This window comes from Ammospiza caudacuta, chromosome 3 (genome assembly GCF_027887145.1).
Source record: "Ammospiza caudacuta isolate bAmmCau1 chromosome 3, bAmmCau1.pri, whole genome shotgun sequence".
Taxonomy (NCBI): Eukaryota; Metazoa; Chordata; class Aves; order Passeriformes; family Passerellidae; genus Ammospiza; species Ammospiza caudacuta.
Genome location: NC_080595.1, coordinates 92,310,690 through 92,326,509, shown reverse-complemented (window position 1 = coordinate 92,326,509; position 15,820 = coordinate 92,310,690). Strand labels below are relative to the sequence as shown.

The window sequence follows — 15,820 nt, the reverse complement described above, 5'->3', positions numbered from 1 at the left end:
AGTGAGGAAATTGCTTTTTGTATTTTTAGATATACTTACCCATTGTATTTTATACTTACCCTAACATGGAACCTGCTTCTAAAATGAGGTTGTTTACTTTGCAACTCTGAGAGATTTACGAAGATTTAATTTAAACTGTGCAGCTTGACTAGTGGAGCCCTCACCAGTTGCTTCTGGCTAGATAAAAGAGGCTGTAAACACCACTGGGTTGTTCCCCAGCAATGGTAAAAAAAAGAAGAAAAATCCCACTATATGGAATCATCTTGGGGTATGACCTCCTTATTTGGGACAGGAAGGAATAATTTTAGGAGGGTTAAGTGCATTTCTTGTGAACATTTGTTTTGCTTGAACTGGGTGAGCCCTATGCCTTTTATCATGTTTTAACAGGAAAGCGTTCCCCAACACCAGGCATTTATCCCTCAGCAGCCCAGGCACAAATTGAAACCAAGAATCCACGGGTAAACCTTTTAGTCAGCAAATGGCAGCAAGTTTGGCTTCTGGCATTGGAAAGAAGGAGAAAACTTAACGATGCTTTGGACAGACTTGAAGAGGTCAGAAAAGCACTATACAGAACATACATACTTTTTGCATAATTTTCTTTACCCTGGATTAAATTCCAATATTGTGAATAACTCCCATATTTGTTGTATTATATTGTATGACACAGATAACTGAAACCACTTTGGTACAGGTGCTTTAATGTGCTTTAAAAGCTGTCATCATCATTTTAAATGAGGAGAGCTGAGATGTTTAAAATGCTTGCGTAGGCCCTCAAAAATCGATTATTCAACAAAACACAGATGGTATCTATCTCATTGATGTTCTAGATTGATGGATTTCAGCTGAAAAAAGTTTTTTCTGTTTTTTATTAAGCTGAGAGAATTTGCCAACTTTGATTTTGATATTTGGAGGAAAAAATACATGCGATGGATGAACCATAAGAAGTCTCGAGTGATGGACTTCTTTAGGAGGATTGATAAAGATCAGGATGGAAAGATTACAAGACAGGAATTCATTGATGGAATTCTTTCTTCAAGTAAGTTTTTAAATTAACATAATATTGAACTTGGAACAAGCATCTCATGAAATCTTATTGTCTAGATAGTGTGGCCTATGAATTTTATTGTGTTAGAAGGTCACAGATTTCCTTTTGAATTTATTATTATTACTTTGTATTTCTTTTACTTGAAAATATTTCTGTATTATAGAAACTCTTTCTAGATTTTTACATTGTGAATCAGCTTACAAATGTCACATTTATATTATTGTCTAATTAGTAACTTGATGGTTTATTGAACTCAGATTGTCATTTCTATAGTACACTAGCTGCTTCAACAATTACTTTTTGATTGATTACTCATAATAGTAAAAAGTACCTTATGGACCTTACAGATGATTTTCAAAATGAGTTCATAGGATCATATGATTTTTATTAAAGAACTTACATAGAATAGTTTCAATTACAGAAGGAAACTGTAATTTTTGAAACCAGTGTTTCCATGAGCCATGAAAATATTTATATACCTATATAGTAAGGCTTAAAATGCCAAGCAATCAAACTAGAAAGGAATTTTCCTAGCTTTCCTGGTGGATCAGTATTCCTTAGATATGGTGGTAATGTAAGTCTTCCACATTGTATATGTGATCATATTTCCTTCTAGGAACTGACTCATAACAAACAAGGACCTCATACTTAAAATAATCCTTTATCTTCAGATCATGGAGACTTTTGCTTTGAACAGTAATGATTCAGAATTGGGCTGCTTCTAGCATTTCATTTTGGTGTTACTCAGTAGGAAAATATTGTACTCTCTATATTTTCCCCCGCTTTAGGAAATGCAGTAAAGGATCACTATATGTGAATTTTGCTGTTTTGCTTGAATTAATAAAAAACCATGAAAAAACCTAATACCACCACTTTTAACTCAGTTGGCATCAATTTATTATGACCACCAAACACTCCTGGTATAATCCCGGTTCATCACCTTGAAATTTTCTTTGACGATTTCATTGAGAATCTCTGCTGTGAACTTCATCTAAAGAAGGACTTCATGAAACACCATGAATGGATCTGCTCTGAGAAGGCTTCACATTCCAGATTTGATCAGCACTGAAATGCTTGCTTGACCTATCGTCACTAACTATTTGTCTTGTTAATTTCTGGTATTTTATGCACTTTGAAGGTCAAAATATTATATATACGCACCATATATTTTACAGTTTAATCTGTGCCCTTGCTTTTGTCTCTGTCTTTAGGCCACACTGTGGTACTCATTTTTATCCAATATCTGGATAACAGTGGAGATTAGATTGAGGTTTTTTTCAGAAATATTCCTTCACTTGTTTGAATGTCCTTATTTTTTTGATAAGCACTATCTGTCACCAAATGCCTAATCACCTTCTAATATTTGTGATAAAGCTTCTCATTGTAATGGGATTGAAAAGTGAAAAAAATTGTGTTGCTGTCTTTGTCCTGCAGAGTTCCCTACAAGCCGACTTGAAATGAGTGCTGTTGCAGACATTTTTGATAGAGATGGTGATGGATATATTGACTATTATGAATTTGTAGCAGCTCTTCATCCGAACAAGGATGCATACAAGCCTCTCACAGATGCTGACAAAATTGAAGATGAGGTACATTCCCTGCTTTCTTAGGTTGTGTTCTCTTCTACTGGGGTTGTATTCTATGATAATTCACTTTATTTTCACTCCTATTTAATCTGAAGCTTACTAGGTACACAAATCTTTGTAATTGTGATATTTAAAGTAATTATCCTGTTGTGGTTTTTCGCAGGTTACAAGGCAGGTAGCGAAATGTAAATGTGCGAAACGGTTTCAAGTGGAACAGATTGGCGATAACAAGTACAGGGTAAGTCATTTAAGGACCTCAGTTCTTTCAGCTTTCTTCATATGACATGGTTTACACAAGGAATTAGGCTATATGAATTCACAAGAATCTTGTATGACAATTACATATTTTCTTTGAGATTGTCTAAATGTTTTTTTTCTTGTTAGAACATATAGATATGTTCTAAAAATATGGAAAATTGCTGATGCTTGTATTCATTTTCACTCAAACTACCAAAGCTGTTTTCAGTGATAGGAATTTTTAAGAGCTAACAGCACACATCTGTACACGTGCATACATATGTATAATATATCCTCAAAAGCTGGTCTTTCTGCCTAAAAACCTTAAGTGTTTAAACTGTAGCTATTTTTCTATTAGTTTCATAAAAACAGTTACTGATATTTCCTTGTGGTATTGTGTTGTACTTCAAAAATCTTTTACCAAAGTGTATTCAACCATTTTTACACTCTTTTGTCATTTTATTGGAACACGCATACTTCTAAATATAAGCAAAGTGTTAGATATCTGCAGAATTATTCTAGATCACAGAAAAATAAATATCACACAGTAGAGAAAGATCTGCTACCCCTGGATTCAATAGCCAGAAAAATTTGAGGTAAAATATGCAACATTTGGCTAAGAGAGATTAATAAGTACTTGAAGATTTTAAAAGACCACAGAAACAGCAATGGGAAGGAAACGAAGGCCTTGAATATTTTCCAATATTCAGTCTCTGGATGGCTAGCTACCTGCTCATCTCTCAAGTAGATACTTTATTTAGTATGTCTAATGTGTTAGTTTGCATGTGTTCTAGGTCATGTAGAGAATTTCCTGTAAACTAATCGTGTCTTTCTTCCATTTTTCATTTCTTATCAGTTCTTCCTGGGAAATCAGGTATAAACCAGTGGAATGTGTTATGAAGTTTTTTTGCCTTTTTTTTTTTTTTTTTTTTTTTTTTTGTTATTTTCTCTCTCTCTCTTTTTTTCCTCCCCCTAACACATATTTAAGCTTGCAATGGTCAGCCTTCTTGCCATCCTTTAATTTTCAGCTAATTCATTGCTGGTCAGCTGTGGTATTTCTTTAAATGCTATGGAGCATTCCTTGTCTCAGGATCCCTGCTATACAATCCCTCGCCTGCTTTCTTTGGTCATTTTCCTCATTAAGGAGATTACTTTTAAAGGAACCAGATAATGGTCAGCAGCAATTCCCATAGTGAAAAATCTTGAGCATTTAAACTGCAATTGTAGAGATCACAATTATCTAATCAGTTTTATAGTCAAATTCTTCAAAATTCCGTAATGTTATTTTTAGGCTATTTGATTAAAGGCTAATCATGGCAAACAGATCCCAGTGTCTTATCACTTATTTATTGCAAATTGCACAAAATACTTTCATCTTTGCAAAAAAAAAAGGTACAGTCTCTAAGCAATCAAGCAGTCTGATTAAGAACCTAGCTGATAGTTATTATTTTATTTCTTAACCCAGTGAATCTTTAAATACATATTTTGGAAATAGGCAAAATAAAATTGCTGTTCCCCTGTAGACTAATGCCTCTCCCAGAGTGTTTTCAAGGAGCTATGGCGAGTCTATAATGTGCTGGAGCTGTGTTAAGGAATGCTTTGTGTCAGCTGGGTCACTGGTGAGTCCTCCCTCAGCAGGAGATGCTGCCCAGTGCTTACTCCTGTGCTACACACTGATACACAGCTTCCTGAAGTGCTAAATCACATCTGCCCAGTAAGAATGGAAACACCCTATGCAAACCAGGTATCAAGTTAGTCTTATGCTTTTAAAAAGGCAATAATGGATGTAATCCATTCTGGACATGCTAGTGTTAACAGCAATAGCCATTTTAAATCTCAAGATGTTGAAAATGTGGTTGCACTCTTGTTTACTAGCAGAGCCTGTTGAAGTATAGAAGAAAGCACAGAGCAGTGCATAACTTTGCCACATGCCTCAAGCAATACATCTAAGCAATAATTTAAAATATTTTCCACATATAGAACAAAGCTCTTTTTGAAAGAACTGTTTGAAATTATGTTAATCCTTTTATCTATCATCTGTACTCTCAGATCTGGGGAACACAGAACATTGCTTGAGAAACTCGTACTGATGCAGAACGGCACCTACAGGCTATTGTCAAGAACAGACCTTTTTGTATCTTAAACTCCTTTATGTTTTTACCTCTGGTTATTTGAAATAATGTTAAATACTGTTTAAAGAAAGTTGTACCAGGCTATTTTAAGAAGGAAATCAACCGAGTTACCATAAGAAGAAATGCAGTGATAGGTACTATTGTATTACCATGTTACTTTCCAGCCCCACTTTCTGAATTAATTTCTAGCTGGGCAGTTTCCAAAGCACACTTGACCCTTGGTGTAGTTGCCTGATGGGGTCTAACTGACTAATTAGGCTGTGATGGGGGAAAAAATAAAGAAAAGAAGAAAGATACTATCTTCAGAATCACTAGGAAAAAAATTTGGTAGGAACAAGCCAATGAAAATAAACAGTGTTAATTTGGATGCCTTTTAAAAAAAACCTGTGATCTACATATATAAAATGGTTCTTTGTTTGGCACATATTGAATGCATTATTAAAAAACTCTGAGAAATAATGCTCATGTAAATGTTCTTACTTATAACAAATACAATTTATTATTGAATTAAGAAGCAAGCTTTGCTTTTGTTTGGTTCCTAAAAGTAATATTCCTTTAAACTTATTCTCTCTTCTTGGCTTGAATAGTACCAAACAACTAAAGTCATCTAACAAGTAGGGAGCACATTTTTTGTGTGGTTTGTTCAGTCCCCTCACTGGAGCAAGTAGGTGCAGTTGAATTATGGCCAGCCTTCTCCAAGGGTCGGAGATTGTCCCAAAGAGGGCCACTCAGCTCCTGTTGGTTTTAGTGAGTGCTCTGCATGTTTGTGTGAGGGTGCACTGCACTTGGCCTGGTGATCTGGTATCAAAATATTTTAGTAGTGCTGACTTAAAAGTACTGAATTCTTCTGGTGAGTTTTCTTGAGATTGTGAGGTCAGCATTTTGGTCATGCTTTCTTTGATCTGAATGTGAGTGAAGGTACTGCGTACAGGTTCTGTTACACAGGTTTCAAGAGCAAAATATGCATTAGGCCTGGCCCAAAGGACTCATACAAGAACTTAGTATGAAACAGACTCTCATCTCTGAATCGTGAAGAACCTTGATGTGTAGTCAGAGGAATGACAAACATAATTATAGTTATTAATCATTCATTGCTTCTTTAATGTTCCCTTCCTCACATGCACCTTGCTATATGTAAGCAGTGTCAGCACTGTAGTGCTACACCTGAAAATATTCCCATAGGTTAATCAATTGAGAGAACTGTGCAACACTCATAACATGTTGAATTTCCAGATTATATACTGCTTGTTTGAAGTGATGCTGCCTTCCTTTCAGCTGACAACATTAAAAATCAAGACTGTTGCAGAAGAGTGTTTGCTTAAGATTTTACCAGTGAAATAACGCAAATAGGTCTTCATTAATTTGCACAAAAGCAGACTGTAACCAATCAAATAATGTACTACTAATTTTGCTTCTTTTATGACCTCAGACATTTGAGAATCAAACATAAAATTAAACCTGAGTTTCTTCCTTACCATCCTGCCATCTTCTTTTGATTAATGCAGTGCCATCTGATTTGAAATCTTAACAGCTTTAATAATCTGCATAAATAAATTGATTTTTTTTTTAGCATTTACTAATTATTAAATATCAAAATAAACTTTTTAAAAGGTCTGATTTTTTTAACCTATCAGTGTTGAACTGCATCTGAATGCCTGAGAAGCTCAGACTGTCATTTGATTTTTATTGCAGTTTGGTGACTCTCAACAACTGCGCCTTGTTCGTATCCTGAGAAGTACGGTCATGGTCCGTGTTGGAGGTGGCTGGATGGCACTTGATGAGTTCTTAGTGAAAAATGACCCTTGCCGTGGTATGTAACAGAACTGTTAAAGACTTGCAGCTTATTATTTGGATGCAGTCACCATTCATTGTCTCAAGATGGAGATGGACTTGTATAAAATGCCAGTTGTTGTAAACATCATCTCACTAAATGTCACATTTTTGTGAACTTTAAATCACATGGTTGAGATCCTCTCAGTTGCACTGATGTATGTCTGGAAAAACTGTGGTGTCTTCTGCACAGTTCCTTCAGTGTTATAGTGGTGTAAGTAAAAACTGAACTTAGCCCAAATAGACTTGATGGTATGTAAGTGGCTTGTATGACTTGGCAGAAATAGCACACAGTAAAAAACCTTCTCCAATAAAACCTTCTCAGCAACACAATAAGTCAAAGTAAGGCAATTGAATTGATGAGTAACACCACCACCACAAAAACCTCTGGCCAGTGACTCTTCCCAGTCTTTCTACCTTTGTAACCTTGTCTTTTCCTTGGCATCTTCCCCAGAAGCACTTTGTAGATCCCTGAGCCTTACACAAAGCAAGTGGAAAATGTTCTGGTCTGGAGGACATTGTGCTCTGTGGGAGCAGGAAGTGCTCTATCACTGAGCCTTCCAGGGCATTGCTTCAGATGAGCTGTTTTCTCAGGACACAATACTGAGGACTGTAATAAGGAATTCCAATAAATTATTGGATATTTATTAAGTATTACATCTTTCAGTGTCAACGTAGGAATAAATTGGAACACTCTACCCATCAATAGGCCTGAGAAAAATGTTTGGGGTACAACAGAACCAACCAAGTTAACCCTTCAATGAAGCCAGATCTTCTGAGGCACATTTTATTTTCTACTACTCTTTTGAGGAATAGAAGTAGAAAGGAATAAAAGAAGGACCCTTTTTCTTGGATGTATTTGAGCAGATGTCAACACAGAAGGTCCAAAGAATACCTGTAAGAATACTCTGTAAAATCAGCATCACTGGATGTTGTGCATAGCTACCTAATCCTTGCCTGGTTGAAATCAGTGTTGCAGGTTCAAACTTTTCCTAAACCACTTCACCTAGCAAATTTGCATTTCCACCAAGTGCTCCTCGTGTATTCAGATGAATCATACTGCAAAGAACTGTGGTCATAAACAGTTTCAAAAGTACTGCACCTAGTCATATAAAATCTCTTTAGCTTGTATTACTTCTTTATGTCAGCAGATAAATACCGCTGCCACACAAGTACACTTGGGACTGCAGCCCAGTCTGTCCAAACGCCATTTCCTTTCTGCCTAGGGGACCTTTGAGAGCTCACCTCAGAACACTTAGGGACAGCTTTTGCTCAAGTCCTGTCTTTTGGCCTGGTGCTCCAAGTCTCTTGCATATGCAGCTGCTGTACTTGATTTCTTCTCCTGCTAACGATTTTCTTTAATGTGACCCATGTCCTGTGTCATTTTTTCTAGTTCATCATCACGGGAGTAAAATGTTACGTTCGGAATCAAACTCTTCAATTACCACTCAGCCTACTATAGGTTGGCAAACCCCTCTCTTTGTCTCCTTCTCCTCTTCTTCTCTCTTAATTTCCTTCCCGCTTTTTTAATATATGTATACTTTTAGCTATATGCTTCATCCTTCATATTTAGCTTAACATGTTCCTACATGGGCTGGTGCTTTGCAAGCTAATTTTTTTGACACGCTTGAAGAGTGTTTCAAAAACAATTGCCATTCACACTGACACAGTTAAATGCTAACATGTCTTGCATTTATTCATGCAGAACATTCTCTTGTATGTATGTTTGTATGTGTGTGTGTGAGTGCTTAGCCACCAATTACTTCATCATAGTTTGGGTTTTATGTTCATCATTGCATGTTGCCAAACCACATAACTTCATACTTTTGAATAAATATATTTGCTGCTTTCCTGTAATTTCTTCTAGAACGTCCAAGCAAGTATTATTTATTATGAATAGCTGTAGAGTTAGCAAAACTGCCCATCAGGTTGTGTCTATGTATTAATAGTTGATTGATTAACAATGATTTAGCACGTTGAGCATTCCATTATCACGCTGACTTCCTTTGACAGTGGTTCATTCCTGCTGGCATAAAGTATTAGAATAAGTGAGTCCTGCACATAACTCTTCTGTGTCTAAAATAAATGCATTACATAGTAATGCATTTTATTTATTGTTAAAATGTGTTGGAGTTGGCATGGCAAAAATGGCAATAAACAGCCTTGTGACAGCTTTCATGTCTGAGTCAACGAACACCTCTCTTTGCAGCTAAAGGGAGGACAAACGTGGAGCTCCGTGAAAAATTCATTTTGGCAGATGGTGCCAGTCAGAGCATGGCAGCTTTCCGACCAAGGGGCCGTAGATCACGACCCTCTTCAAGAGGTGCTTCTCCCAACAGATCTACTTCTCTGTCAAGTCAAGCTGGCCAAGCAGCTGCCCCACAGGCTGTTGCTACAAGTACACCGAAGGTAAGGAGAAACCTACAAAACTGCACTGGTTAACAAATGGGGTACAGATTGAATTTTTGGGCTTTTCCTCACTCCAGTAATATTGCTGCATTCTCTAGCTGATGGAGAAAAAGTGTCTCCATTTTTATTTCATAGTCTGAGGTGGATATGAGAGTGTTTTCAATATGTTTTCTCTACTGTTTGTTTGCAACATGGCAGTAGAAGAATTTCTACGTTAAGGTGCCACATGAGCTAACCGGCAGTTTGGGAACTGCTCTGAAAGATCAACAAACCTCCATTTCACTTGAAAAATAAACTCTGTCATCTCTTCATTTTAGAACATTTGTCATTAACTTTTTCTGCTTAGATTTTATTTCTACTGAGATTTTGAAAGCCAGGGTATCCTTCTCTGTGCCATAGTTTTCCTCTACTGTCCTTCACATTTTGATTTACCATTGTTTCATACAGACACCACATCATTTAACACGCAACTATGGTAAACCATGGTTGACAAACAGCAAAACATCAACTCCTTCTAAGCCACCAGAATCCTCAGACTATCAAGGGTCATCTGCAGAGGTACAGTAAGGACAGAAATTCTAGTCTAATGACTTCCTTCACTAAAACTCTCACTTCACTAACAGTCACTACAGTTTCAGTATGTCTAAGCTGCAACATCCTGTGTATATTAATGCATTGTCTTTGTTTTAGACTTTTGTCATATTATTTCTTACTTTTTCCCCCTCCCCAAAGTTTGTTTTGTTTTTTGAGGTTTTTTTAATGTTCTATTTTTCATGGTTTTTTTTTAATTTTTAGGAAAATAGAGCCTCACTGAGCTAATGTTTAAATCTCAAATGCTTAATAAATCAGGAAAGTATGGAATGAAATAGTTGAGTAAATGTGGAAAAGTACTTTTTAAAAGAAAAATAAAACATTCAATATACTTTGCAGGTTTCTTTCCTAAAATTGTTTACTTTGAATTCATTAAGTACTACAGTGTTTCTTAACTGCAGACACGAGATTAATAAATCATGATCTCTAATGCAAAACCACATAATAAAGAAATACCCAATCACAGTGAAGAAGATGGCAAAAAAGTCTGGCTGTGATACATAGAACTTTACAACAACTGAAAGTTTTGTTTCGGGGGTAGTGACCAGTCATTGCTGTAATAGGATAGCTATTTAATGACGTAACAGGAAACTAGCATGGCTTACATGGAAATTGCTAGTATAGCAATTAGGATTATGCTGGTAATTAGGCTGTATGACCAAAATTTAAAGGGGCTTGAAGCCAGAGTGTTTGCTTTAATGTCATGACAGTCAGTGAAAAGATTGCAGCTGGATCAGGCTGCACACTGATGTGTCATTTGTGGGAGTTACTCTTGCCCTGGGTTGGATGGAGGGCTTGGAGAGGAGAAGCTTGTGCTACCACCCCCTCTGTTGTATCTGCTTTTCACAAATCTGCACTTTGATGCCTATTGCTGTTCATGTGACACCTTCTGGTGTGAAGTTTCCATAACCTCAGCATGGCTTTTCTCAAAGATGCACAACAAACTTCTTCCTCCCTCCTCCTGTGAGTGTTGTTGTGCACACTGCAGGTGTGTCTGTGGGTACAGCACTGCAAGCACACGGGGCTGTGGCTTAGACTGATTAACAGCACAGAGTTTAGTCAGTTGTCAGTTTCTAACATATTCCTGTATTTTCTTTTATCTCTTAGCTGGTAACTGCAGTGAAAGATTAATTGATGGTACATTAAAGGGTTTATAGACATGGAAAGATGTTGTTTTCATTGAATTACAATGACAGGAAAGCAGCTGGCCTGATTTCATATGGGGGCACTGTATTTCTTATCTACTCTTCCAACTGCCAGTAGTTTCAGTGAGTTTCTTTTATGTAAACCAGTGTGGTTTAAGATTATAAACAGAATGGTTAGGGTGGGGTAGGTTCGTTGGATTTTTTAAGGCATTCTGCTGCATTTACTGCCCAAGAGAGCAGTTATTCATTTTATATGTAAACTGCATTTTGGCTTAGGGCAAACTGAACAGGCTAGTTTGATTTTTCGCACTGGTGATTCCCTCCCAATGCCTTGGCCAGAGTGCAGCAGCTTCAGTGGGGGTAACAGTGTTCCCTTTCTCCTTACCCTCCCAAGCAGTGTGTGTAGAGCAGAGGTTCCCAGGATGGGGCTAGCTGTATGTCCAGCACTGCCCTTGGCTGTAATGAGAGTTTAACATTGTGACCTGCCCTGGTCAGAGCCAGCAGGATTGCTCTGGAGCATCTCAGCGCTCTTTTGTTCAGAAGTGGTCTGAACTGGCAGCTGCCAGGCAAGCTCCTGCCAGGCCTCTGCTCTTTTCTTAGCTCAAGGCAGCTCCCAACACATTTCTCTGGATCCTGGTTTTGTACCTAATTCTATCTACAGCTCTATGGAGATCAAGGGCACAGAATGCAGGATCCTGGGATCCAGGCCACTCCACAAACTGCATTCATCACGGCACTGTTTTTTCTAATTTTTGAATATCTATATAGTATTTTTGTGTTATTAAATTACTGTGCATACTGTAATTTTCCTCTTATTTGCATACACCTCTTATTTAGTGAGTGATACTCATTTTGAAATCTGATGATTCAATTTTTGTGGCTGTGAAAGAAATTTTGGGCAGATTTGGGGCAGATTGTAAATCAAGACTCATTTCAGAAATAAGAAAGCAGGCAGGGTAAGACTGGGTAGTAGAGACACTGTAAGGCAGTATATTGACAACTGGAACTTTTACAGTTAGTCCTATGCCCTTTTTTCTGTTTTCCCTTGTTTTGGCTTGGGGTTTTTTTTCTCCTAGCAAAAGGTTTCTGAAATTTAGTAGCCTTGTTTCAATTTTAAAAATATTTTCATCACCTATAACTACAGCCAGAAGGGTGGAAATTCAAGTTATGCAGATACAAACTCTCAGTATGTACCATCAACTAATCTTACCTGCTTGACTAATTATAAAAAGGTAGCTTTTTTCTTTCTTCATATGTGTTGAAATACACACAAAAATGCTAAAAGTTAAGCAGACTTAAAATTATTCGTTTGTTGTTGTTGTTTTACATTTGGACTACTTGAAATGCAAACTGCTAAAGGAGCATTCTAAACTTCACATTATGAATAATGCCCATAGTGGCTTAAACCAATATTTCAGATTCACAGTGAATGTTGTGATGATCACATCCTAAGCTATGTAGTCCCTAATACTAGTCCTTGCCTTCAGTTAAAAAAGCATTTTTTGTGTTTTGGTTTACATAGGGAACACCAATTCAAGGAAGTAAACTGAGACTGCCAGGGTATCTATCAGGGAAGGGTTTCCACTCAGGAGAAGACAGTGGCATCCTGTCAACAGCAGCTACCAGAGTCAGAGCTCAGTTTGCAGGTGAGTGTCTTGACTTCAGAGATTGATCTACCACTTGCTTTGTTTTCCACTTGAGCACTTGAGGTCACATTAGGGGTCAAGGGAGATGTCAGAAGAGTGAGAAGGAGTAAAAGTTGTACAGTCTACCCATTGCTGAGGGTGCACATAATCAGGCCCTCCATTAACATGTTCAGCTCTGGATGTGTGAATTCATGCCTGCAATCTTCTTGAGAATGGTACCTTCAATGCATCTGCCCTAGGAACTGGGGAAGAAGCATTTACTCAAAGGATCCAGTTTTTTACAGTATTCAAGTTGTTCTCAATTGTGATGGAGCAAAGGGAGGTCACTTAGTCATGACCTGTCTATTACTTTTGGAAGAACTGCGGGGAGCAGCTGTAAATTGCCTTATTAATGGAATATCCCACAGAGATTTTAAAAGCAATATACAAAAATAGAAAGCAGTGAAGCTGTGCTTTGCCATACAGTTCTTCATACAAACAGGGAACCAGAGCTGTGAAGATCAAAAATGCTTAATAAGTAATTGGAAAATTATGAAAAACCACATTAATTGTTTTCTGTTTAAGATTCCTTGTTGCGGTTTTTTCTTCACAGCACATTGTCTGGGCAGGCTTTTACTTAGCAGGCTTGCTGATAGCTCATCTTCTCAGCCCTTTGTTGGGCAGGATGTCTACTTTGCCCTTGTTTACTTGCAGCTTTCATCTGTATGGGTTTGAATTTATTTTCTTTTTAAAGTGCTACACATTTAAATATTGGGATGTTCATTTGCATCTCCAAGATGCTTATATTTAGAAATCATGAATGCATGAAGAGACCAGATATTGATTTTTTTTTTTCCCCAATTAATAGCTGAGAAATTGGCAGGGGAAATATAGGCTCTGACTGTTGAGTGAAGGTACAATCCACGTCTAGGAAGTCAGTAAAAGCTGCCAGGATAATGCATTTTTGATAAGATAACCTAGTGATGAACTAACTCGGTGTCAGCATTTGATCTTGCATTTCCTTTTCTTTAGTGTGAGACACAGCATCACTTAGCTTGCCTGGCAGACATTTAAAGTGTAGTTTGTGCAATGAGGAATTTTTGGAGTGCCAAAGACCTAGGAAAGACCTGCACAGATCTTCCATCCTCACCTTTAAACCTGGTGGTTATCTTCTCTTTTTTAGACACCAGAAGAACTCCAAGCAGACCTGGGAGCCGAGCAGGAAGCAAGGCTGGCAGCAGGTCGAGCAGCCGCCGCGGCAGTGACGCGTCTGACTTTGACATCTCAGAAATCCAGTCTGTGTGCTCAGATATGTCAGAGACTGTTCCTGCCACCAGCAGGCCGACACCCCGAGCAGGCTCTCGGCCAGGATCCGCCAAGCCTTCTAAAATTCCAACCCCCCAGAGAAGGCCACTAGCCAGCAAATTGGACAAGTCCTTGAAGAGATAATATGATTGGCTCCATAAAGGTCTTTTCCTTTTGCATTAAATATTTAAGTTCATAAGATGTAAAATATTATGTAGAAATTACTGTGAAATATCGCAAGAGGTGGATTTTTAATTCTGCAGATGGCCTTATTTGTGTATTTGTCTTCTTATTTTATGTGTATAATTTTTGTCAGATTTTGTTTTGTTTTGCCATATCCTGTGAGAAGGGGAAGAGTTCTAATGTAAACTAACAGTTGTACACAGTAACATGTAGAGAGTACACTAAAAATAATTGCCGAATGTACAGTGTACTGAATGTACAGTAAGTCTCTGCAACCTCAATAAAAAAGGCCTATCACTATGTCATTAGTTAACAGTAAAGGATACCTCATGATTTTTCTTTAAAAAAGAAAAAGAGAATACTGAAAGCCAAAAGACACAATTACACATTTTGAGCTAACTAAACAAACACTAAAGGATGTATGTCAAAAGTACTAAGGAATACAAACACACCTTCACAGTACCCTTATTTATACAGCATCTCTGAGAACTCACAGAGTTAATTAAGCACTTGCCAATAATATGATACTCCAATACCTTGCAGCATTTCTGTGCCATTGCTTTCAATGAGGCCAGACACATTCTGGATATCTGAACTATTATTCTGTAAGAATATCAATATAAAGTGCATTCATGTAAATGTGAGGTTTTCTTTTGCTTGAGTGGATGGTAGCACTGTATCATTAAACTCATTTTGTATCAAAGCAATTTTGCTTGCAGAAAGCTCAGAAATAAACATGTCCCTTAACTTTATTTCTATTGTATTTCTTATTTCACAGGAAGGTAATTTTCTGTGTTATGTTTTAGAGCATATGCCATTTCAGATGACCAATAATTACCATAGGAACACAGGCTTTAATGTTATTTCCCATTATCAGCTATCTGATTTTGGTTAGCTACTGTATTTGTTTAATAAAACACTAAATTGCACATATCAGAGCATATGAAATTATATGTAATTATTGTGTGTCGACAGTTATTTTCTCCATATTAAACTGTGTCTTTTACATACCATGTATAAAATGCATAGAGTAATTCACTGGCTCTTTTAGTCAGTGAAACATTCTAGCCAGGCATGGATTCATTGAAAGGATACCTAATAGCTCAATTTCACTGGAAAAAAAGTTGCAGCTTCAAATGGGAGTGCTGTAGCATGGCTGGATAGATGTTGTGGTAAGTAATGACAGAATCTCTGGAACTTTCAAATAATATCAGAAAGACTTGTGTGGGACTTGGCCAGATAAACAAAATAATACTCAAAGATAATTGAATCAATCAAAATCCATTTGTATCAGGATTTCCTTCAACACAGAGTTGTACAAAGGTTTGTGGAAAGCCATGATCAACCAGTCCTACCTGGCTTGGGAATCAGCACAAGTGTTTACTGATAACTGAAGCATCAGTTTCTGCTGCACTGTTTTATCTTTCCATTTTTCACCTCTCCTGTTGCTTCTATTCATCCAGTGACTGCTTTCCTAGAACACTAAAATATATCAGAATGATTTGGTGCTTTTTGAAGCCCCCAACACCCTTGCATAGTTTTCAATATTTATAAATGATAGCTGAAATATCTCTACTTGTAAGCAGGAGAAAGGAAAAGGATAGAATTTGGGAACTTGCATGGAAAATTTGACAGAGAGGTGGTGGTGCCCAGTGAAATATTCTTGGTGCATTTTTTTTTAACCACAAGACTGATGTTCAAAGGATGTGTGGGGAGGACAAATCTCAATCCT

General features: G+C 37.3%; 1 protein-coding gene across 5 annotated transcripts in view; it reads left to right on the top strand.

Annotated features, from left to right (window-relative positions):
- Positions 1 to 14,840, top strand: part of DST (dystonin) — a 289,185-nt gene extending 274,345 nt beyond the window's left edge. For 2 of the 5 annotated variants that reach the window (XM_058802807.1, XM_058802810.1), the window contains 10 exons: positions 388 to 551; positions 874 to 1,036; positions 2,480 to 2,634; positions 2,795 to 2,869; positions 3,725 to 3,742; positions 6,693 to 6,810; positions 9,040 to 9,239; positions 9,687 to 9,797; positions 12,498 to 12,621; positions 13,784 to 14,840. In XM_058802807.1, the coding sequence (XP_058658790.1) occupies positions 388 to 551; positions 874 to 1,036; positions 2,480 to 2,634; positions 2,795 to 2,869; positions 3,725 to 3,742; positions 6,693 to 6,810; positions 9,040 to 9,239; positions 9,687 to 9,797; positions 12,498 to 12,621; positions 13,784 to 14,049 (1,394 nt within the window). In that variant the 3' untranslated portion in view covers positions 14,050 to 14,840. Of the gene's footprint in view, positions 1 to 387; positions 552 to 873; positions 1,037 to 2,479; positions 2,635 to 2,794; positions 2,870 to 3,724; positions 3,743 to 6,692; positions 6,811 to 8,223; positions 8,293 to 9,039; positions 9,240 to 9,686; positions 9,798 to 12,497; positions 12,622 to 13,783 lie in introns of all 5 variants that reach the window. The other 3 variants (XM_058802805.1, XM_058802809.1, XM_058802808.1) reach the window with 3 other exon arrangements.
- The last annotated feature ends 980 nt before the right edge of the window (positions 14,841 to 15,820 follow it).